This window comes from Elephas maximus, chromosome 1 (genome assembly GCF_024166365.1).
Source record: "Elephas maximus indicus isolate mEleMax1 chromosome 1, mEleMax1 primary haplotype, whole genome shotgun sequence".
In the NCBI taxonomy this organism is placed as follows: domain Eukaryota; kingdom Metazoa; phylum Chordata; class Mammalia; order Proboscidea; family Elephantidae; genus Elephas; species Elephas maximus.
The window spans coordinates 39,217,938-39,243,446 of NC_064819.1; the positions used below are offsets into that span (position 1 = coordinate 39,217,938).

General features: G+C 42.1%; 1 protein-coding gene across 12 annotated transcripts in view; it reads left to right on the top strand.

Annotated features, from left to right (window-relative positions):
- Positions 1-25,509, top strand: part of DUSP22 (dual specificity phosphatase 22) — an 89,367-nt gene that overhangs the window by 16,269 nt on the left and 47,589 nt on the right. For 6 of the 12 annotated variants that reach the window (XM_049882266.1, XM_049882165.1, XM_049882193.1 and 3 more), the window contains exon 2: positions 20,627-20,660. The exons of the other annotated variants lie outside the window; for them this stretch is intronic. Coding sequence is in view for 4 of the 6 variants with exons in the window: in XM_049882165.1 (XP_049738122.1) it covers positions 20,627-20,660 (34 nt within the window). In the remaining 2 variants the exon portion in view is untranslated. The remainder of the gene's footprint in view (positions 1-20,626; positions 20,661-25,509) is intronic. 12 annotated transcript variants of the gene reach the window in all.

Below are 25,509 nucleotides of genomic sequence, written 5' to 3' on the forward strand. Positions count from 1 at the left end.
CCTCCTTCCGTCTCGCCTCTCGTAACCACAAAAGAATGTTTTCTCAGTTTAAACTATTTCTCAAGTTATTCTAATAGTGGTCTTATACAATATTTGTCCTTTTGCAGCTGACTAATTTCGCTCAGCATAATACCTTCCAGGTTCCTCCATGTTATGAAATGTTTCACAGATTCCTCACTGTTCTTTATCAATGCGTAGTATTCCGTTGTGTGAATATACCATAATTTATTTATCCATTCATCCGTTGGTGGGCACCTTGGTTGCTTCCATCTTTTTGCTATTGTAAACAGTACTGCAGTAAACATGGGTGTGCATATATCTCTTTGTGTAAAGGCTCTTATTTCTCTAGGATATATTCCAATGAGTGGGATTGCTGAATCGTATGGTAGTTCTATTTCTAGCTTTTTAAGGAAGCGCCAAATCTGTTTCCAAAGTGGTTATACCATTTGACATTCCCACCAGCAGTGTATAAGTGTTCCAGTCTCTCCACAACCCCTCCAACATTTATTATTTTGTGTGTTTTGGATTAATGCCAGCCTTGTTGGAATGAGATGAAATCTCATTGTAGTTTTGATCTGCATTTCTCTAATGGCTAATGATAGTGAACATTTCCTCACATATCTGTTAGCTACCTGAATGTCTTCTTTAGTGAAGTGTCTATTCATATCTTTTGCCCATTTGTTAATTGGGTTATTTGTCTTTTTACAGTTTCATGTGGATTTTAGAGATCAGGCGTTGATCAGAAATGTCATAGCTAAAAACCTTTTCCTAGTCTGTAGGTAGTCTTTTTTACTCTTTTGGTGAACTCTTAGGATGAGCATAGGTATTTAATTTTTAGGAGCTCCCAATTATCTACTTTTTCTTCTACATTCTTTTTAATGTTTTGTATACTGTTTATGCCTTGTATTAAGGCTCCTAACGTTGTCCCTATTTTTCCTCCATGATCTTTATCATTTCAGATTTTATATTTAGGTCTTTGATCCATTTTGAATTAGTTTTTGTGCATGGAGTGAGGTACAGGTCTTGTTTCATTTTTTTGCAGATGGATATCTAATTATGCCAGCACCATTTGTTAAAAAGACTGTCTTTTTCCCATTTAACTGTTTTGGGGCCTTTGTGAAATATCAACTGCTCATATGTGGATGGATTTATGTCTGGATTCTCGATTCTGTTCCATTGGTCCATGTATCTGTTGTTGTACCAGTACCAGGCTGTTTTGACTACTGTGGTGGTATAATAGGTTCTAAAATCAGGTAAAGTAAGGCCTCCCACTTTGTTCTTCTTTTTCAGTAGTGCCTTATTTATCCGGGGCCTCTTTCCCTTCCATATGAAGTAATTGATTTGTTTCTCTATCTCCTTAAAGAATGTCGTTGGGATTTCTATCGGAATTGCATTAAATGTATAGATCGCTTTTTGTAGAATAGACATTTTTATAATGTTAAGTTGTCCTACCCATGAGCAAGGTATGTTTTTCCACTTATGTAAGTCTCTTTTGGTTTCTTGCAGAAGTGTACTGTAGTTTTCTTTGTATACGTCTTTTACATCTCCGGTAAGATTTATTCCTAAGTATTTTATCTTCTGGGGGGCTACTGTAAATGGCATTGATTTGGCGATTTCCTCTTCGATGTTGTTTTTGTTGGTGTAGAGGAATCCAACTGATTTTTGTATGTTTATCTTGTATCCCGATACTCTGCTGAACTCTTTTATTAGTTTCAGTAGTTTTCTAGAGGATTCCTTAGTGTTTTCTGTGTATAAGATCATGCCATCTGCAAATAGAGATACTTTTACTTCTCCCTTGCCAATCTGGATGCCCTTTATTTCTTTATCTAACCTAATTGCTCTGGCTAGGACTTCCACCACAATGTTGAATAAGAGTGGTGGTAAAGGGCATCCTTGTCTGTTTCTCGATCTCAATGGGAATGCTTTCAGGCTGTCTCCATTTAGGATGATGTTGGCTTTGTATAAATGCCCTTTATTATGTTGAGGAATTTCCCTTTTTATTTTGCTGAGAGTTTTTGTCATGAGTGAGTGTTGAACTTTGTCAGATGCCTTTTCTGCATCAATTGATAAAATCATGTGATTCTTGTCTTTTGTTTTATTTATGTGGTGGATTACAAAATTGTTTTTCTAATGTTGAACCATCCCTGCATACCTGGTATGAATCCCACTTGGTCATGGTGAATTATTTTTCTAATATGTTGTTGAATTCTATTGGCTAGAATTTTGTTGAGGATTTTTGCATCTACATTCATGAGGAATATAGGTCTATAATTTTCTTTTCTTGTGGTGTCTTTACCTGGTTTTGGTATCAGGGATATGGTGGCTTCATAGAATGAGTTTGGTAGTATTCTGTCATTTTCTGTGCTCTGAAATACCCTTAGTAGTAGTGGTGTTAACTCTTTGAAAGTTTGGTGAAACTCTGCAGTGAAGCCGTCCAGACCAGGGCTTTTTTTTTGTTGGGAGTTTTTTGATAACCTTTTCAATCTCTTCTTTTGTTATGGGCCTATTTAGTTGTTCTACCTCTGTTTGTGTTAGTTTAGGTAGGTAGTGTGTTTCTAGGAATTCATCCATTTCTTCTAGGTTTTCAAATTTGTTTTAATATAGTTTTTCATAATAATCTGATATGATTCTTTTAATTTCAGTTGGGTCTGTTGTAATATTTGCCCATTTCATTTCTTACGCAGGTTATTTGCTTCCTCTGCTGTTTTTCTTTTGTCAGTTTGGCCAGTGGCTTACCAATTTTGTTGATTTTTTTAAAAAAAACAGCTTTTGGTCTTATTAATTCTTTCAATTGTTTTTCTGTTTTCTATTTCATTTAGTTCAGTTCTAATCTTTAGTATTTGTTTTCTTCTGGTGTGTGTGGGTTTCTTTTGTTGCTCTCTTTCTATTTGTTCAAGTTGTAGGGATAATTCTTTGATTTTGGCCCTTTTGGTTTTGGATGTGTGCATTTATTGTTATAAATTGGCCTTGGAGCATCGCTTTTGCTGTGTCCCAAAGGTTCTGATAGGAAGTGTTTTCATTCTCATTGGACTCTGTGAATTTCTTTACTCCATCCTTAATGTCTTCTATAATCCAGTCTTTTTGGAGCAGGGTATAGTTCAGTTTCCAAGTGTTTGATTTCTTTTGCCTGCTTTTTCTGTTATTGATTTCTACTTTTACGGCCTTATGGTCAGAGAAGATGCTTTGTAATATTTCAATGTTCTGGATTCTGCTAAGGCTTGCTTTATGACCTAATACGTGGTCTATTCTAGAGAATGTTCCATGTGCACTAGGAAAATAAGTATAGTTGGTTGGTCTTGGATGGAGTGTTCTGTATGTATCTACGAGGTCAAGTTGGTTGATTGTGGCATTTAGATCTTCCGTGTCTTTATTGAGCTTCTTTCTGGATGTCCTGTCCTTAATCAAAAGTGGTATGTTGAAGTCTCCTACTATTATTATGGAGCTGTCTATCTCACTTTTCAATACTAATAGAGTTTGTTTTATGTATCTTGCAGCCCTGTCATTGGGTACATAAATATTTGATATGGTTATATCTTCTTGGTGTATTGTTCCTTTAATCATTAAATAGTGTCCTTCCTTATCCTTTATGATGGATTTAACTTTAAAGTCTATTTTGTCAGAAATTAATATTGCCACTCCTGCTCTTTTTTCATTGTTGTTTGCTTGATATATTTTTTTCCATCCTTTGAGTTTCAGTTTGTTTGTGTCTCTAAGTCTAAGCTGCATCTGTTGTAGGCAGCATATGGATGGATCATGTTTTTTAATCTGTTCTGCCACTCTCTGTCTCTTTACTGGTGCATTTAGCCCATTTACATTCAGGGTAATTATGGATAGTTATGAATTTAGTGCTATCATTTTGATGTCTTTTTTTGTGTATTGACAGTTTCTTTTTCCCACTTGATTTTATGTGCTGAGTAGACTTTATATATATATTGTCATTTCCTCATATTTGTTGTTGTTCATTTTGTTTCTATTATTTTAATGTCTTGCTTTATGTAATAACATCACTGTTACCCTGTTTTGGGCTTTTTTTTGTTTGTTTTTTTAGATTTCCCTGTCTGGGTTGACTTCTGGTTGCTCTGCCCAGTGTTCTAGTCTTGGGTTGATACCTGATATTATTGATTTTCTAACCAAAGAACTCCCTTTAGTATTTCTTGTAGTTTTGGCTTGTTTTTACAAATTCCCTCAACTTGTGTTTATCTGGAAGTGTCTTAATTTCACCTTCATATTTAAGAGACAGTTTTGCTGGATATATGATTCTTGGCAGGCAATTTTTTTCCTTCAATTTTTAAAATATGTCATCCCATTGCCTTCTTGCCTGCATGGTTTCTGCCGAGTAGTCAGAGCTTATTCTTATTGGCTCTCCTTTGTAGGTGACTTTTCGTTTATCCCTCACTGCTCTTGTACTTCTCTATCTTTGGTTTTGGCAAGAATGATTATAATATGTCTTGGTGACTTTCTTTTAACATCCATCTTATGTGGAGTTCAATGAGCATCTTGGATAGATATCTTCTCACCTTTCACAATATCAGGGAAGTTTTCTGCCAACAAATCTTGAAATTTTCTCTGTGTTTTCTGTTATCCCTCCCTGTTCTGGTACTCCAGTCACTCGTAGGTTGTTTCTCTTGATAGAGTCCCACATGATTCTTAAGGTTTCCTCATTTTTTTAATTCTTTTATCTGATTTTTCTTCAAATATATTAGTGCCAAGTGATTTATCTTCAAGTTCTGAAATTCTAGCTTCTACTTGCTCAATTCTGCTCCTCTGACTTTCTATCGAGTTGTCTAATTCTGTAATTTTATTGTTAATCTTCTGAATTTCTGATTGCTGTCTATGGATTTTTCCAGCTTATTAAACATTTCATTATGTTCCTGAATAATCTTTCTAATTTCTTCAGTTGCTTTATCTGTGTGTTCCTTGCTGGTTCTGCGTATTGGCTCGTTTCCTTCCTGATGTCTTGAAGGGTTCTGTATATTAAACTTTTGTATTCTGCATCTGGTAATTCCAGGAATGCGCTTTCATCTAGAAGATCCCTGGACTCTTTATTTGAGAGCCTGTTGAGGTGATCATGGTCTGTGTCTTTATGTGACTTGATATTGACTTGTCTCCGAGCCATCTATATGTTATTGTATTAGTTTGTGCTTGCTTACCGTGTTGTAGCTGCTTGCTTTGTTCTGTTTTAGTATACCCCTATGGGTTGCTTGAGTGAGCTAGCTTGATTATTTTTGCCTTTGGAGCTCTGGTGTCCTGTCCCCAGCTGGCTAGAGCTGTTATCAGGTATATCAGTCTAGGAGTCCATTCAGTTTTCTTGTATGAATTCAGCTCAGGTTTCCAGGTAGCTGATATCAAGTGTGTGGTACAGGCTCTGTCCTACAGTCTTAGAGGGGCAGGGGTGATTGGCGTATATACTGGTATCTGATTGCAGCAGGGGGTCATGCTCTGAACAAGGCAGGGGGCTGAGAACCAACCCCCAAGTGTCTCTGAGGAAAATACGTCTCTGTTCCCTAGAGCGTGCTGGTGGGTGGGTTCTGCAGAGGGACCATGGGCATCCAAAGTTTTTGGTTGTAAAGACTGGGAGGTACCAGTTATCTTTAGACCCCTGTCGCGAGTGGCTGGGTGACCTGAGTGGAGCTACCAGTCCTTAGGTTCCTGAGGTGGGTAGGTGAGGGCTTTGTTTAATAGGCAAAGCAATGTCAAACGTCAAACACCCACGTCTCCACTGCACAGCTGAAATGGTTCGAGTTTGCCAACAAGGGCCTATTCTCCCAAAACAGGCCCACACAGGCCCATGCAGAAGGGAAAGGTGCTCAGGGTCCATGGATGGTTTATGCCTGGACAGGAGCCGCTTCTATCCTGAGCTCCCCTGATTAACAGAGCTAGCAAATTATCTTTTCCCCCCAGTTGCAATTTTTTTCCTTCCCCAAGGCTGGGAGGATGACTCTAGGTGCTCACCAGGGTCTATCTCAGGCCCGGGGATTCAGCCGGTGAAGCCGGCTTGGGGGTGGGGGGGGCGGGCACAGTAAAATACACGCAAGTACTTAGCTATTGCTGAGAGTGCCGTTCTCCTCAGGTTCCAGAGTTGTGAGCATGCTGCGTGGCTGGCTGCTTCTCCCTGAGGAAACTGCGGCCAAACGCTAGTCCCAGCCTGCCATCTCTGCTGCCGTTCCAGGACTGGTGCCTGAGTGCTCCCTGTGACTCAGGTCCGGTAATTCCTCTCCACTTCTGAACAGTCTTTTCCTCCACCTGCCCCTCAGTTCGTTGTCTAAGCTTGCCTTTGATGCTCAGGGCTCCCAGCTTGTTACGAATATACTCGTTTCACTTGTTTTTTAGGGTCTTTGTTGTAAAGAGTGCTCGCTGGAAGCGTCTGTCTATTCTGCCATCTTAGCTCCACCTCTCTGTTGGGAGTTTTTTAATTACTGACTTAATTTCTTCATTTGTTATGGATCTGTTGAGATTTTCTGTTTCTTCTTGAGACAATTTAGGTAGGTTTTGTATTTTTATAATTTGTCCATTTCATCTAGGTTATATGATTTGTTGGCATACAGTTGTTCATAGTAATATTCTATAATCCTTTTTATCTCTGTGGGCTTGGTAGGAATGTCTCTGCTTTCATTTCTGATTTTTATTTGTATCTTCTTTCCCTCTTTTTTCCTTTGTCTAGCTAAAGATTGTTAGCTTTACTGATCTTTCAAACAACCCGTTGATTCTCTATGATTTTCCTATTCCCTATTTCATTTATATCTGCTTTTTGTTATTTCCTTCCTTCTGGTAACTTTGTGTTTGCTTGCTCTTATTTTTCTATTTCCTCAACTTGCAAAGGTAGGTTAATTTGAGAGCTTTCTTCTTTTTTAATATAGGTGTTTCCTGCTAAAAATAGCCTTCTGAGCACTGCCTCCATAAGTTTCAATATGTTATGCTTTCCTTTTTGTTTCTAAGTATGTTACGATTTCCTTTCTAATTTCTTCTTTGACCCATTGGTTATTTTAAAATGCGTTGTTTAATAGCCACATGTTTGTGTAGTTACCAGTTTCCCATCTGTTATTGATTTCTAGCTTTATTCTGTTTTGGTCAGAGATGATGATGATGGTGTTGGTAGGTGTCATCGAGTTGTTTCCGGCTCATAGTGACTATACACAACAGAACGAAACACTGTCCACTCCTGCGCCATCCTCACAATCTTTATGCTTGAGCCCATTATTGCGTCCACTGTATCCATCCATCTCGTTGAGGGTTTTCCTCTTTTTTGCTGACCCTCTACTTTACCAAACATGATGTCCTTCTCCAGGGATTCGTCCCTCCTGATAGCATGTCCAAGGTATGTGAGATGTAGTCTCACCATCCTTGCTTCTAAGTAGCATTCTGGTTGTACTTTTTTCTTTTGGCAGTCCATGGTGTGTTCAGCACCACAATTTAAAGGTGCCAATTCTTCTTCTGTCTTCCTTATTCATTGTCCAGCTTTCACATGCATTTGAGGTGATTGAAAACACCATGGCTTGGGTCAAGTGCACCTTAGTCTTAAGGTGACATCTTTGCTTTTCAATATACTTGTATGCTGAAAATCATACTTCTTATGATTTCAGTCTTTTTAAATGTATTGAGTCTTATTTTGTGACCTAGCATGTGGTCTGTCCTGGAGAATGATCCATGTGCACTGGAGAAGATTGTGTATTGTACTGTTGATGGGTAGTGTACACACATGCGTGCACACACACACACACACATACATATCTGTTAGGTCTAAGTTGGTTTATTAAAAAAATTTTTTTTTTATAATAGTATTGTTTAAATCCTCTATTTCCTTATCATGCTTTGTCTAGGTGTTCTATCCATTATTAAGAGTATATTAAGGTCTCCAGATATTATTGTAGAACTATACCTACTTCTCACTTATCGACTATCTCATGATATGACATTTCACATTTATGACAATAGTAAAAAATCTACTGTCCAACTATTTTGGCCATTAATGACATATGTCTGACAGTAATGAATGCTAAGGTGAGAGGCGTGAGTAACACTAGCTGTAATGGTTAATGTTACATGTGAACTTGGCTAGGCCATGATTCTCAATGGTTTGGCAGTTATGATGTAGTTTGGTAGTCATATAATGACATAATCACTTCCATGATCACATCTAATATAATGTGATCACCTCCATGATGGGATCTGCTGTGAGTAGCCAGTCAGTTGAAGGGGAGTTTCCTTGGGGGAATGGCCTGCGTGCAATATAGGTGGACTTTCTGGCAAGGCTTGCTTTGAATCCTGCAGCTGCCTCCTGTTCATCTTTCTCTCTCTCTCTCTCTCTTGCATATATACACATATACATACGGCACTGGGTATATATATAGATGCTTCACTGGTTTTGCTTCTCTAGAGAACCCAGCCTAAGACATTTGGTACCAAGAGTGGTTCTAGAGAAACAGAATTGTAAACCAATTCTAAATTGGTTCTCAAGTCTGGTTAGTCTTAAAGATGTTGATGACTGTGCTTCCAGTAGTAAAGAGAGTTCTACTAATCTATGCTATGAGGTGGCAGTAGAAATATGCAGCATTTCACCACCGATAGACCAACTATTAGTGAGAGGCAAGGCTCTGGGTGATTGCACGTTTGATACCTTCCTACAGTTTTGTCATAATGGGAAGTATAGGGAAGCTGATTGGTTGGTCCCTGTTCACTAGACAAAGTGGTGAAAGAAAGAGATGAGCTCAGGGCTTCAGAGTTGAAGCTCAAGTGCTTTCAGGTGCCTTGAAAGAAAGCCTTATTTCTTGTAGTAACAAAGCTGATATTACTGAAAACCAAACCCAGAGTCTTATCGTAAGAGTGGCTAAATTACAATGCCAACTGAATTCCCAACCTGAGTGCAATCTGGAGTTAAAGTGAGGGCATCAATTCGGGAGAAATGAGATCCTGAAACTTGGGATGGGAACATATGGACAGATAATCAGGAAACTGGGGACACTGAGCCCCTAAATTCTGTTGAATCACTCCTGCCAACAGAATCATCCTTCTCACTCCCATCTGAAGAGATTACTCCATTTTGTCTGGTAAGCCACCTTCACCAGTAAAACCGTTAGTCCCTTCAGCCCTATCTAATTGTATTAACCCACTGTGTCTGAAGAGCCTTTGTCTGAGTCATTGTCTGGGGCATAGCCTGAGCCAGGTGCCTTACAAGACAATGTTGAATGTTCTCAAAACACATCCCCACCACCCGTTTTAGCTTCTAGACCTAGACTAAAGTCTCAGCGAGCTCCAAAAGGTGAAGTACAAAGTGTGACCCAGGGGGAGGTACGCTACTGCTTGACTTTCCTAATACATAAAAACAGAAACCTGGAGAATATGTGTGGGAATGACTATTAAGGGTGTGGGATAATGGTACAAGGAATATAAAGAAGGATCAGTCTGAGTTTAATAATACGGGCTAACTTAGCACAGATTCTTCATTCAGTGTTTCAGCTTGTGAGGGTAGGAAAGGATCTAATAGTTTATTTGGTTGGGTCGCTGAAGCATGGATTATGCTATGGCCTACACTAAATCAAGTTGAAGTAGCACACTTGCATTGGTATACTGCCATTAAAGGCTTAGGGAAATTGGCATGTTAAAGTGGATTTATCAGGTTAGACCCACAGACCCACACATAGAGTGCCCAGAGAACACACCTTTTACCACAATGGTGAGGAACAAATTTGTGAAGGGAGCCCTAGCATCCTTGAAGACTGCTGTGATTACTATTTCACGTAAGTCAGATTTGACAGTGGAAGCTGTCCTAACTGAATTAAGACTACAGTGAGACTGATTGTACCCCCTGGTGGTAGGGGGCCAAGTGGCAACACTCAGTCAACAAAGACAAGCTGGGCATGGTTACCATAATAGACAGTGGAATCAAAGCAGTAATCAGAATAGTATGACTCCCATGGATTTTGGCTACTTAGTCATGGTGTCCCTAGGAGTGAAGTAGATCAGAAATCTATTAAAAATCTCTTGATCTGTACAAGCAGAATAATTTTAGGTCAAGTGAACAGCAGTTTAATCGCCAGAATAGAGACTCAGTGGCCCTTCAGTCAATTTTCAGACTTGAGCAAGTTTACAGACCCACAGCCCCTTGAATAAAGGGGAGGCTGGGTCACCTTGAGGAAAGACCTCACTGCACTGCCAAAAATTTATACTGTTAATTTTTCTCCCAGTCTTCCCCAAAGGGACCTTTACCTTTTACAAGAGTGAATGTTCATTGGGGAGGAAATAGACGTTTCAGGGTGCCTTATCCACTGTCAGGGTATCCCACACAGCATTGCCTCTGATCAAGGGACTCACCACAGCAAATGAAATGTGGCAATGAGCCCATGCTCATATAATTCATTGGTCTTACTGTATTTGCCATCATCCTGAAGCAACTGGCTTGATAGAACTATTAAATGGCCTTCTAAAGATACAATTACAGCACCAGCCAGGTAGCAGTACCTTGTAGGGCTGGAACAGTGTTCATCAGGAGGCTCTATGTACCCTAAACCAGCATCCAATATATGATGCCGTTTCTCCCATAGCCAGGATTCATGGGTGCAGGAATGAGGGGGTGGAAATGGGAGAGACATTACTCACTATTACCTCTAGTGACTCATTCACAAAATTTTTGCTTCCTGTCCCTGTAACCCTATGCTCTGCGGCTCTAGAGGTCTTAGTTCCAAAGGGAGGAATGTTCCCACCTGGAGATACATCACTGATTCCATTGAACTGGAAGCTAAGAATGCCACCTGGCCACTTTGGGCTACTTATGCCTCTGGATCAACAGGCAAAGAAGGGAGTTACCGTATTAGCTGGTGTAATTAATCCTGATGACCAAGAGGAAATCAGATTGATATTACATAGTGGAGGTAAAGAAGAGTATGTCTGGAATGCAGGAAATCCCTTAGGATGTTTCTTAGTACTACCATGCCCAGTGATTAAAGTCAATGAAAAACTACAGCGACCCAATTCCAACATGACTGCTAATGGCCCAGACCCTTCAGGAAAGAAGGTTTAAAGTCACCCCACCAGGCAAAGGACCGCAACCAGCTGAGGTGCTTGCTGAGAGCAAAGGGAATACGGAATGGGTGATGGAAGAAGGTAGTTCTAAATACCAGTTATGACTATATGACCAGTTGCAGAAACAAGGAATGTAATGTTATGGCTGTTTTTTCCTTGTTTTATTATACATATTTGGGGGTGTGTGTATTTGTTATGTGTGTGTGTCTATATGTATTTATGTATACACACACACACACACATATATATTTATACCCGTTGCCATTGAGTCAATTCTGACTCGTAGCAACATTATAGGACAGAGTAAAACTGCCCCATAGGGCTTCCAAGGAGAGGCTGGTAGATTCGAACTGCCAACCTTTTGGTTAGCAGCCATAGCACTTAACCACTATGCCACCAGAGCTCCATATATGTGTGTGTGTGTGTATGTATGTTTGTCTGTATATACTTGTTGTTAGGTGCTGTCAAGTTGGTTCCAACTCATAGCAACCCCATGTACAACAAAACAAAAAACTGCCCATTCCTGTACCATCCTCACAGTTGTTGCTATGTTTGAGCCCATTGTTGCAGCCACTGTGTCAGTCCATCTCATTGAAGGTTCCTCTTTTTTCCTGACCCATCACCTGTCAGTTTGTCATACTGTGGTGTCTTGCATGTTGCTGTGATGCTGGAAGCTGTGACACTGGTACTTCAAATACCAGCAAGGTCACCCATAGTGGACAGGTTTCAGTGGAGCTTCCAGACCAAGACAGACTGGGAAGACGGACCTGGCAATCTACTTCTGAAAAAGTTGTGGATCACAGTGCAACATTATCTGATATAGTGCCAGAAGATGAGCCCTTCAGATTGGAAGGCACTCAGATGTGGATGGAGTAAAGGTTTCAGGACCTTCATTTATGATGGTTTTCGGTTGTATGCATGTTAGTTGTATCATATAGGCACAAGTATGACTTTATAATTGTCTTCATTTAGAGATTATGTATAGTTTAAAGGGATATGCACAGTGCCAAATTGGCAGGGGATGGACTGTGATGGTTAAGGTTATATGTCAACTTTGTTAGACCATGATTCTCAGTATTATGTACTTATACTCCATTTTGTGATCTGATGTAAGGGGAGTTTCCTTGGGGGTGTGGCCTGCATCCAGTATATATGGATGTTCTGGCAAAGCTCTTTTTGCCTTGATCCTGCAACTGACTCATCATCATCTGACCTCCAGTTCTTGGGACCGGAGCCAGCAGCCTGCCACCTGAACTGCAGCTTTTGGGATTCACTGGCTCCCGCAGCCCCACGAACAAGCAGCCAGCTGTCTGACCTGCTGGTTTTGGGTTCGTCAGCCCCTGCAACCACATCTGTCAGGAGAAGCCTCCAGCCTGATTCCTGACCCACAGATTTGGGACTTGCCAGCCTCCACACCTGTGTGAGCCATTTCCTTGAAATAAATCTCTCTCTCTCTCTCTCTCTGTATATATACACACGCTTCACTGGTTTTGTTCCTCTAGAGAACCCAGCCTAAGACAATAAGCAATAACCCCTGTCTCGCCTTCCCTACAACCCCTGATAACACTTATAAAATTTGGTCTCTATATATTTACCTGTTATTGTCATTTTATATAAGTGAGGTCCTACAATATTTGCCTATTTGTGATTGACTTATTTCATTCAGTATAATGTCTTCAAGCTCCATCCATATTGTAATATGTAGCAAGCTGCAAAAGACCTCTTTAGAGGGTTAAAAAGTAAAGATGTCACTTTAATGACTTAGGTGTGCCTGACCCAAGTTACGATGTTTTCAGTTGCCTCATATGCATGCGGAAGCTGGACGATGAATATGGAAGACTGAAGAAGAATTAATGCCTTTGAATTATGGTGTTGGTGAAGAATATGGACTGCCAGAAGAACACACAAATCTGTCTTGGACGAAGTACAGCCAGAATGTTCCTTAGAAGCAAGGATGGCAAAACTTCGTCTCACATACTTTGGACATGTTATCAAGAGGGACCAGTCCCTGGAGAAGGACATCATGCTTGGTAAAGCAGAAGGCCAGCGAAAAACAGGATGACCCTCAATGAGATGGATTGACACGGTGGTTGCAACAATGAGCATAAGCATAACGATTGTGAGAATGGCACAGGACCAGGTAGTGTTTCCTTCTGTTGTACGTAGGGTTGCTGTCTATGAATTGGGACCGACTCAACGGCACCTAACAACAACACCAACAATCAAGCTTTCATTTCTTCTCCTGGTTGCGTAGTAGTCTACTGTATGTATGTACCGCATTTTGTTTTATCTATTCATCTGTTTTGGGACATTTAGGTTGTTTCCACTCTTTGGCTATTGTGAATAGTGCTACAGTGAACACTGGTGTACAAGTCTCTGTTTGAGACTCTGCCTTTAAGTCTTTTGGGTATATACCTAGGAGTGGAATTGCTGGTTCATATGATACTTCTGTTTTTAGTTTTTTTGAGGAACTGCCCCAGTTTTCCAGGACATCTGTACCATTTAGTATTCTCTCCAGCAATGGGTAACGGTTCCGACTTCCCTACACCCTCACCAACATGTGTTTTCCAATGTTCTTATAATAGTCATCTTAGTGGGAGTGAAATGATATCTCATTGTGGTTTTGATTTGTGTCTCTGATGGCTAACGACATTGAACATCTTTTTTATCTGCTTGGTAGCCATTTGAATGGCCTCTTTGGTAAAATGTACTTTTCCTATTTTATGTTTGGGTTGTCTTTTTGTTGTTAAGCTGTCAAAGTTTAATATATATTTTGGTTATTAGATTCTATCAAATATATGATTTTTGAATATACTCTCCCAGTCTGTAGCTTGTCCTTTTGCTTTTTGGTAAAGTCTTTCGGTGAACAAATTATTTTTATTTTTTATGAGGTCCCATTTATTTATTTTGTCTTTTGCTGTCTGTGCTTTTCTTATTATATTAGATAATCCCTTGTTAAAAGCTAGGCATAAGTGTTGCCCTTGCATTTTCTTCTTAGCATTTTATGGTTTTAGTTTGCACATTGAGGTCCTTGATCTTTTTTGAATTTGTTTTTGTGTACAGCTTGAGGCATGGATCCTGTTTCATTTTTCTGCATGTGGAAATCCAACTTTCACACCACAATTTATTGAAGGGACTCTTCTTTTCCCATCTAATGGGCTTGAAACCCTTGTCAAAAATCAGTTGACTGTAGCTGTGTGGGTATTTTTCTGGACTGTCAATTCTATTCCACTTGGTCCTGGTGTATGACTCTTAATACGCTGTTGGATTCTGTTTGCTTGTATTTCGTTTAGGTTTTTTGCCTGTATATTTATAAGAGATGTTAGCTTATAGTGGTTTTCTTCTCTTGTGTCTCTGTATGGTTTTGATATCAGGATTCTGTTTGCATCATAGAATGAATTAGGACGTAATCCTTCCTTCTCTATCTTTTGGAAGAGTTTAAACAAGATTAGTGGCAACGCTTCTTTTGAAAGTGTGGTAGAATTCCCCAGTGAAGCCATCTGGTCCAGGACTTTTGTTTTGGGGAGGTTTTCGATCACTGATCCAGTCTCTTCACTTGTTATGGATTTCTTGAGACTTTCTATTTCCTCCTGATTCAGTTTGGAGAGGTTCTGTGCTTCTAAAATTTTTCATTTCATCTAGATTATCCAGTGTATTACCATACAGTTGTTCATAATGGTCTGTCATAATTCTCTTTATTTCTGTTGGGTCAGTTATAATGCCTCCTCTTTTTCTTTGTCAGTCTAGCTAAAGATTGTTCAATTTTACTGACATTTTCGAAGAACCAAGTTCTGGTTTTGTTGATTCTTACTAGCATTTTTCTGTTTTCAATTTTATTTATTTATGCTTAGATCTTTGTTATTTCCTTTCTTCTGGTAAGTTTAGGCTTAGTTTTCTCTTTTCTTTCTACTTCCTCTAACTCTAGAGTTAAGCTGTTGTTTGAGATCTTTCTTCTTTTTTCATCTAGGCGTTTATTGCTGTTTCACTCTGAGTACAGGTAGTCCCTGACTTACGATGGGATTCTGTTCCGACAACTCTGTTCTAAGTCAGTTCTGATGTAAGCTGAATACCTCATTTTTTTCATTATTATTGCTGTTTATTATCAGTAACTTTATAAATCCAATCTTTATTTGCCTTTGGGGGTTGGAAACATTACATGTAAACTTACAGATATATCTTAATACACACATACATACATTAAAAAAGTACACAAATCATAAAAACTTATTCCGATGATGAAGAAGAGTTGGACGACATTGACATTTTGTCACTATACACCACACTGTAAAACAATTAGACATAACCCATTCATTACCCATGGGGTATATAATATCTCACCCACTTTTTCCGGCTCTCATTTTTCTTGGGACTCTGGTTTCCCCAGTAAAAGTATTTGCTGCCCTCATGTGGGGACTTGTGTAATGGTGAAAGACAAAAGAAATGTTAAATATAAGGTAGTGCATCCAGGAAGTGTAACTGGGTAAAAATTTTGTCTCTTTTGGCTTTTATACAGCTAGATAAGCCTTGTAAGCATATTTATGCTGTCTTTGTGGCAGTTAGAAAACCCTGGTGGGTTTGGTTTCTTTTGTGTGCGTATGTGTCGCAATACATCCCGCCACCCATGATCAGTGGGACAGGTGGGCACCCACCAATCCTGGTACCTGGGAACCCATTGAGGTTTGTGGGCCCATGTATCCCCAAATAATATTTCTCAAAATCCATATTACCAGCCAAAAATTTAAACACACTGCAAAACTCTGTGTATGCTTCAATTAATGAAAACACATGGTATCAAAAAAAAAAAAAAATTCAAAGCAGAAAATAGAGTCTTGTTAACAGACATACATAGAACACTCCACCCAACAACAGCCCAATATACACTCCTGCACTGCACATGAATCATTCTCCAGGACAGACCTCATGTTAGGTCACAGAGCAAATCTTGGTAAATTTTGAAAGATTGAAATCATACAAAGTATTTTCTCTGACTGCAACAGAGTGAAGATAGAAATTCATAAGAGAAAAATTGGAAAAGACAGAATATGTGAAAATTAAACAACATGCTGTTAAGCTACTATCTTAGTTATCTAGTGCTGCTAGTAGATGGCTTTAACAAACAGAAATTTATTCTCTCACAGTCTAGGAGGCTAGAAGTCCACATTCAGGGCACTAGCTCCAGGGGGAAGGCTTTTTCTCTCTTTGGCTCTGGGGGAAGGTCTTGGTATCAGTCTTCCCCTGGTCCTAGGAGTTTCTCAGCACAGGGACCCCAGGTCCAAAGGACACACTTCGTTCCCAGCTATTCTTGCTTGGTGGTAGGAGGTCCCTCTTCTCTCTGTTTTTTTCTCTCTTTTATATATCAAAAGAGATTGATTCAAGATACAGTGTAATCCTATAGATTGAGTCCTGCTTCATTAACATAATTGCCTCTAATCCTCCCTCGTTAACATCATAAGGGGTTAGGATTTACAACACATCGGATAATTACATCAGATCACAAAATGAAGGACAGACACATAATACTGGGAATCATGGCCTAGCCAAGTTCACACTTTTTGGGGGTACACAATTCAATATGTAACAACTACCAGTGGGCCAAGGAAGAAATCAAAAGAGAAATAACGAATGTCTTAGAATCAAATGAAAATGACAGCACAACATACCAGTACTTAATGGGATACAGCAAAGGCAATACAGGTAGTCCCCAGCTGTAAAAATGGGGTGGGGACGTTGTCTGACCTCCTCTAATGTCACTTGAGGGGAGGAGAATCAAGATTAACAGCCCAAGGCTGATTCCTGTGAGGCAGAAGTCAGACATGCCTCCTCTCATGTTTACCAGCTCTGATACCAACCATCCCTTCCACGGAACCCTCTACTTCTCCGTTAGGTTCGATAATTCATTGCAAGGACCACACAGAACTCACAGACAATATTCACAATTATGGGGTATATTAGGGAAGTAACAGTTTACAATTTAGGTTCAGGAATGCTCAGGATACAGTTCTTCCATCAGGACAGCCTCTTCTCAGCCATGCTTGCAGGCATGCCTCTCTGGCCCTCAGCCTCTGCCCTCCTTGGGCAAGTGTTATAAAGCTCTTTTAGCTCTGCCAGTAAGTGCCCAGAGGCACTCTACTCTGCCAGTAAGCCTTCTCCCCAAATGAGTTCAGCTTTCTTGTTCCATGGGCCAGGAAGCCCACTGTGCCGTCTTCTATTGTTGTTTCTCTCCCACCGCTTCTTGAGCTCTCTCTCTCTCTCTCTCCTGGTTCCAGGAGCTTCTCAGCTCAGGGATGCAGGGTCCAAAGGACGTGCTCTCCACTTCTGGCAGTTATTCCTTGGTGGTGGCAGGATCCTCTCTCTGCTCTGGCATTGGCTCTCTTTTAAGGCAAAACTGACCAATTCCCTTTGTGGGCCATAGTTGCCTTATTTGCACAGTCCTACCCAGTCACTTGGGTGGGAGTTACAAGACCATGGCTAGAAAGGCCACACAAAAGCAATCTATCGCACTGCTCCACTTATGACGCATTTGAGCTATGACGAATCACGCTTAACTACTGTCCCGTTTTTGGTTTTGTGTGTGTGTGTACATCTTACTGTTAGTAATATGTCCTGTACAGTTGCAGTATGTAATTTGCTGATGTTATCATTCTCAGATGTTCACTCAGAGATGTTCAGTTTTATGATTTACTGTTCAAAACAGCCATATAAATTTAATTTTCTAAATTAAATCAAGGGCTTCAGTTGCTTCAAAACATGGACCCAAATGCTGATTGCTTTGCTAAAGTCAATAGGCAGATTCGGGAAGCAGTGAGATGTTACCACAAACTATATAAAGAAAAAAAGAAAAGGATCGTACAAACAACTCTGATTCATTTTCTGACTAGACACCCCATCCCCATTCCCAGAGATAATCCAGATGGTCCAGAACCTTCTGTAAGTAGGGATATTACCTCAGCTGACAAAATGCCAGTGTTGTCAAACTCTTCTTCATTGTAGTAAATTTTTATAATTTGTATATTTGTATGCATGTATGTATTAAAATGTATCTGTAAACTTTTATGTGATGTTTCTGACCCTCAAAGACAAATAAAGATTGGATTTATAAAGATACTGATAATAAAAGGCAGTAATAATGAAAACTAAAAATAAAAATGAAGTATTTGACTTACACCAGAACCGTCTTAACGACGGAACCATCGAACGAAGCCCCGTCATAAGTCAGGGACTTCCTGTATTTTAAAGTCTCCTTTTCCTTGATTTAGCATTCCTCTGTTTGCTACAACTCTCTGATTACTTTTTAGAGATCTTACAAGCCATTTCTACTGATTTTTTAATCATTCACTTCAGAGATAGTATGGGGGGATGGAAGCGTAGAGCCACTCATGCCACCATTTTCCAGAAAGTATATCAAGATCTCCTTTTTAACAGCTCCACACATTGTAAGCATCTTAGCAGCATTTCTTCCATGGCATCTAACCTTGAGCCATGAGAGCTGATGTGGCCTGGCCTCATGGCGCCCTGGTGCACTCTTGGAGTTATTTTTGTTCCCATGGGGTCTGGGCCAGCTGGGGTGGTCACACACTGTGTACCCAGTCCAGGCACACAGCTGTGTCCAGGTCACAGAAATCAACTCCGTCTGTCTCACAGGCTGAAGTTCCTTTGCAGCCTTGTCTGCCATCTCCCCCACCCATTCTCTATTCATAGCCTACTGCACCCCTCCCTCCTGACTGCCTTCTGTAGCCTTGTCCTTCCCACCAGCCTGCCTTTGTCTCTGCCTGGTCCATTTTTTTTTTTTAATTTTATTTTGTTGTTCTTGAGAATATACCCAGCAAAACCTACACCAATTCAACAATTTCTACATGTACAGTTAAGTGACACTGATTACATTCTTTGAGTTGTACAGCCATTCTCACTGTCCTTTTCTGAATTGTTCTTCCCCCATTAACATAAACTCATTACCCTCTAAGATTCCTATCTCATCTTTCCTGTTGTAGTCACTTCGATCCCATATAGGTAGTTACTAAAAGAGGCAGACATTTTTTACTAGTTAAGCTAAACTATTTTTTGGTTTTAAGAAGATTTCAGGGGATATTTTTGGTTTAAGATTTAAAGATTATCTCAGGGCAGTAGTTTTCAAGGGTTTATCCAGCCTCCATGCCTTCAGGAAGTCTGAGGTCTGTGAGAATTTCAAATTCTGTTCTGTATTTTTCCACCTTTGATCAGGATTCTTCCATAAATGGTAACCAGGCATCATCTAGTTCTTCTGGTCTCGTGGCAAAAGAGGCAGTTGTTCATGAAGCAGTTAGCCACACATCCTACATCCTCCTGCTCTTCCTGATTCTCCTTCCTCTGTTGCTCCAGGAGAACAGAGATCAATTGTTGTGCCTTGGATGGCCACTTGCAGGCTTTTTAGGCTGGTGTACTATTCTTCACATCAGGGCCTTGGGCAGTCCGTTTTGGTTCCAGATTTGTTGGGCCCCGGTATTGTGCCTAGAGCACTCCTGACGTCCATATCTCCTCGGCAAAGCTCTGCAAGCATGGAACCAGACCATCATGGTCACTGCTGTGTCCCCAGTGCTCAGCCAGTGCTCACCTGCTGTGCTACACACATGCTGTGTCTCGGGCAGACACACATGCCTGTGTTGTAGCCCATTATACTGGCCACCTGTACGAGTCTGGATCTACCTCAGTCCCCATCAGTCGCAACAGCCACGTGGTGATTGTGCCTTCAGTGTCAAGTGCAGCATTGGCATGAAGATGGAGAGATCCTGGCAACTGGAGATCACACGTGAGGAAGCTCTGTGCAGCTAGGAGCTGCTGGAGAGCACTGGTTTGTTCTCTCTCCAAGATGGAGTGTGCCTTGTTCTCATGGCTTAAAGCAGAAATGACAAAGTACCACACCACCTTTCCTCCCAGGAGAAAGATTCAAGAATTTCAACAGCGGTGCTGTTTTTCTTCCAGATACTGTCTCCCATGTTCCTAGTCAGAGAGCTGATGTGGCCTGGCCTCGTGGCACCCTGCTGCACTCTTGGAGTTATTTTTGTTCCCAGGGAGTCTGGGCCAGCTGGGGTGGTCACACAGTGTACCCAGTCCTCTGACTCCTCCCTGTCGTCTGCGAAATTATGAATAGTGTCCCTTCCACTTTCAGAGGGACTTAGTGTGGTCTATGAATTCTCTGGCCTGTTAGCTTGGCCCTTGCTTTTGGAAGGCGGCCCTGAAATTTGCCACAGAATCCTCCTGAAGTGACGTGCCCTCGTGCCATCAGTTTTTAGCAAGGCAACTGGTTGTCTGAAGATGCTTGAAGAGGTCCACTTGGAGAGCGTGCCAGTCCACGCTGTGGTCCACTGTTTTTGTGGGAGTGGAAGAATAAAACGTAACTTCCCCTGGAGCAGTTGGGGCTGGGAGGATGTGCTATGGCTGGTGTGAACCCCCGGAACTCGGCGAGTAGTGGCACCAATGTGCAGCCCCCACAGAGTGTGTGGGTGGACAGGGGTCCTGGAGACAGGGAGGTGGTGGGGAGGTGGCAGACAGACCTGGGGCATCTTGGCCTTTAGGTGCACGAACCGCTGTCAGCTTTGGCTCTGTAAACATTCACATCTCATGCCTCTCCTTCTAGATCCTGCCTGGCCTTTACATCGGCAGCTTCAAAGGTGAGTCTACGTTTTAAAGAGTCACGTTACGACCTCTGTGCACGATTGGCAACCTGGTGCCCCCCCATCAGGCCAGGCCCTCCTCACCCTCCAGCTCCTGGGCTGAGGATTGGTGGTGGTGAGGGCTAGGAGGAGCGGTTTCTACTCGTCTGGCCAGACCTCGTCCCAGCCCTCCCTGCACACCTGTCTGGACAGTAAGGGCCACAGGCACATTTGGCAGTGTGGAATTGTTTATCACCTTTTGTCTCTCTTGTTTTCTAGTTATTGCCACTAGATTCTCAGAAGACATTGTCTTTAATCGCCCAGGCCAAATAAGTGAACATTTCACCTCTGGCAGATGACACTCACCTTGTGCTGACAGCTCTTTGTACACATTTCCCTGCAGCGTGTTCAGCATTTATCAGTTTGCTGTCAGATGTAGCCTTTGTTTTAACACCTCAATCTTAGTGTGCTCCATCGTTCAGGAAGTGGCACAGACCCCTGGGCTTGGCCCGGTGGGCAGTGAGCAGGCCCCCCCTCAACCAGAAGGGTGGGCCCACGCTTGCGCTGCAATACACACTGTTTTGATTTTGTGTAAGTGAAAACACCCGTTCCTCAGCATCGGAGATGGAGTGTACTTAATGGGGTGGAATGGACCCAGGAAAGTGGCAAAAACAAGGCCCTACCTGTGTTCAGGTAGAGAGAGCCAAGCACCTGACACACACTTTTCCCAAGCAAGTCAGAACCTGCAACAGTGTGTTCTGTCATCTGTCTTCTGGCTGTTGCTTAAATTTTTGAGTTGAGGTTATAACTGATTGTAAAAATTTCTCTGCATGGTGTTTTTTTATTTTTTTCCTCTTCTCCTCAGTGGACTCCTAGGGCCTTAATTGACCATAGACGGAACGGAGCACGGGGAGCTGACAGCTGCTGATTTGGGGTTTCACTGTTAGGTGTACATAGGTGACCTTTTGTTCATTGAGCACGTATCAGGCATTCACCAGAGTGAGGCCTGTGGAAGACAGAGGAGCGACAATGCAGTGGGTCAGTGGGATTCAGGGAGGGTCATAGGGGCTTCTGCGTTGTGCCCATGAGCTCACACCTCATTCCTAGGCTTGTCTGGGTGCTGTGAGAGCTGGATGTAGACCACACCTTGTCCCCACCACCCCCCCAACCTGCCGTGGGCAGAGCTTAGAGGGCGGTTTCGAGACAGGAAGTGCCCTGTGGAGTAGAGGGATCCTGGCCCCATGGCCTGCCAGCCCTGCCCTGGATTCTGGTTGTACCCAGTGCTAGCCACTGGACCTTCAACATGTGACAGCCTATGCATGGGAAGTAAGATCCTCACATAACCTCGCAGGATGGGAGATTGCACATTGTCGGGGCAGTTCTGTGCCTGGTACATGGTGTGTGCATCAGATGTTGGCGTCTTCCCAAGAGGGAACCACACACGGCTCAGGTTGTCTGTCAGTGCCATAGGTGCTTACAAAGCCCTCACACCATGTCTGGTGTTTGGCTATGTCTGCTGGTAAAGGTTACTTAGTAAATGTGAGACTCCTTCGTGAAATGGGGCCTCTTTTACAAAGGCCTGAGAGTGAATCCAGTGTTTTCAGGGAGTGCGCATGGTGTCACATTCAGTCATTCATTTGCATTTTGATGAATTACAGAATAATACACACCTACCGTAGCGTTTTTTTTTTTTTTTTACTGTAGCACGACAACCATGTAAAAATGTATAAAGAAATGTAGATAGTCACTTCTTCTCCTGTCCTTTCTCCCTTCCCTTCTCTTTTCTTTTCTTCCTTCCTGTCTCTTCCCTTCTTCCATCCTTCCTTTGAGTGGCATCCTTTACATGTTACTCTGCAGCACCTCTGCACTGAATTATGAATGGCTCTCAAACACCTGGGGATAGTCCCACCCATAGAAAGCCCCCAAACAGCCCAGCCTCTGCTGGCCAGCCTGCAGCAAGCACACGCTTTGCTGGCTTGAACTGGAGATGCTGAAGATGGGGGAGGCAGGGAGTGGAAGGGAGGCCCAGGGAGGTGGTCAACTGCTTTCTCCAAGCTTAGCACATACCGCATTCACTGTCTGCTGATAGAGGTAGCCCTTGTTGTTTGAAGATGTCCACAAAATCTAGGAAAGTGGGAAACAAGTGTAAGCATTGTAGGTGTGGCTGGCGTCTGTCTGCAGGGTAAGCAGATGACCTCACTGGTTGCTGAGACATGGCGAGCCCAGTGAACTGCTTAGACCAGGAGCCCTGGTTGCAAACGGTGACAGCCAGGTGGAATGGAGTGGAGTTCTGGGTCTGTCTGAAGGAAGTGTGAATTTAGAAACATTCAGAGGTAAAAGGGCCGAGGCCCAGGACCAGCCTTGGATTTGATTGGGCAGTAATGACAATGACGGTGAAGACAACAGCGAACACTAACTCAAGGCACTGTTCTAAGTGATTCATAGCACTTGATCCTTACAACAGCTCTTCAAGGTGGGTGCTCTAATGTTTCGTCCACTTACAGATGAGAAAATGAGGCACAGGAAAACTCGCCCTGGGTCAGCCCCAGTAAGTGTCAGAGCCAGGATCTGAGCCAGACGGCCTGGCTTCCCTCACCTCCACTTGGTTAGTGGTGAAGAGGGGGCAGATGTCGCCGCATTTTAGCCCCAGCCTAGGTGGAAATCAGTTTGAAGATGGAACCCAGTAATAACTAATGTTTAATTCTAGAAGTTATTATTATTTGTAACAATTATAACTCTAGAAGTCATTAATTTCTCAGTGGGAAGTATAACTGCCATACACATTGGAATCTCTTGACCATCACATTCTTACCTTGGGAGAGAAAAGTTGTTTGGGAAATGACTCAGAGCATGACTTGAGGCCTGCATGTTCTGAGCCAAATGAGTTGAGTCTCCCTCTCCCCCCACCCCCCGTCCCAGCTTCTTTCTGCGTCCCCTCCCTCATCCTGAAGACCCTGAATGAAGGAGGGATTGAAAGGCACTAATACAGAAGGTCTTTCCTGCCAGGTGTCTTTTTTTCTAGAGCACTTGTATTGATAGTGTTAATTTCTTCCAATATATTTTTGTTACTTTTATGCAAAGGCAAGTCTGCTTGACTTTTGCCTGGCTAGCTTATTTCTCATGGCCACTCTGGCATGTACTACACCTCAGGGCTGGTTACCTCTGCTTGTCTTCTGTATCACTGTGACAACTAGAGTGCTAATTCTCCTTCCTAAGGAAGTGTATGGCTTTGGGTTGTTCAGATGGTTACCCTGCCCTTTCAGCATCTCCCAGCAGACTAATCCATTACCCCAGAGAGGCCTCACCAGGAACTGGTGGGTCTTCTTTTGAGCCAAGGATGGAGTGTACGGTACCAGAGGGAAAGGATTTCTACTTTAGTGCCCGGCGTGTATGAAGGAGACATTTGCTGTTTTCAGAAGGCAATGTGGAGCCCTAGGAGGTCAAGGGAGGTGGAGTGGGCAGGAGTCCAGGACCAGGAGAGGGGCCGGTAGAGAGAGGAAAAGAACATGGTTAGCAGTAATGCATTTATATTGAATTTTGTTAACAATATTTTTAAAAATATTGTTTTTCCTGATTATAGAAGTAATTTGGGCACTTTAGTAAAAACTAAGAAAAAATCCAAACATGATAGAACTATGCTAAAGAGAGTGAAAATTTCCTGCGACCCCGCCTCCCGAGATAACTGGTTCACAGGTCCATGTGCGTTCCTCGAGATTCGATTGTCTATGAGAAGTCTAACCTGCAGCCTTCCTAGTGGTTTTATTAGTACTGACCTGTTGAGTTTGTGATTGCAAGTGACTGAATAGTTTTCTGGCTTTGAAATAGCATTAAACTCCACAGTGGGGAGAGCACCAGTGGCTGCCTGTCAGATGACTTCGCCCATTCCCTCCCGGCTCCCCAGGACTTGATGCTTTACACACAGCTCTCCTGGGAAGCTGGCTATGGTGCAGGTCCTGATGTGTGGGCCTGGTGGGGCCTTACACTCTGCATTTTTGATGTGCTCCCAGGGGATGGCAGTGCTGCTGCTGTGTGGACCTCACTCTGAGTAGCAAAGAGCTAAGTGTGATTTTGTGTCCAGGGAGGGCTGCTTGAACTCTAAAGGTTTTTGCAGTGCATCCATCAAGTTGGTGATGCTACGATGAGCCATATAGCTATGATTGACGGTTCATTATTGTCATGCCCATGGTTGGAAGGTGGCCATCCAGAGTGATTAGTAATTTGAAGTTATGAAGAATGGAAGGCCAATGTCATCATTGCATGGCATTGATTAAGCATTTTCGTGCACTCACAAACACGTGGACATATTTGGCCTGTGCCCTCTGGGAAAGGATAACCCCAAACATAGCATGACTCTGCAGACAGTGCTTGGTACAATAGGAAGTAGTGCAGGGGGAAAAGGAGTGTTACCCAGTAGTTACATACATTTTCTTTGGAGTCCAACAGGCCATTGGTTCTTTTGTGGTATTGAGTGATCTGTAGGAGACTGTACATTTTTATTCCCAAAGCACTAGTTTTGTGTTAATCTGTGTTATAAAGGTATATTTAAACAAATATTGATTACTGACATTGAAGGCATTGGGCAGAGCTGGAATCAGGAGGAACCTGGCTGACAGAGTGTGATGTATAGTGGGGGCTCTGTGCTCACCTTGGCCTCCTTCCTAGGGTGTCAGGTGGTTCTTCAGCATCTGCCTGCCCCATACTGTCTGGGTGGTCCTGTAAGTTCCTGAAGTTCCAATTCTAGCTTGTTTCACTCCTTGGCTAAAACGTGCTTTCTGGTGGTGGTTTGAAAATTGTGTTTTGGAAAGAGTATGGAGGCTAGTGTCTTTGGGGTCCTAATTTTTAGAGCCAACCTTGCTTAATCCTCATT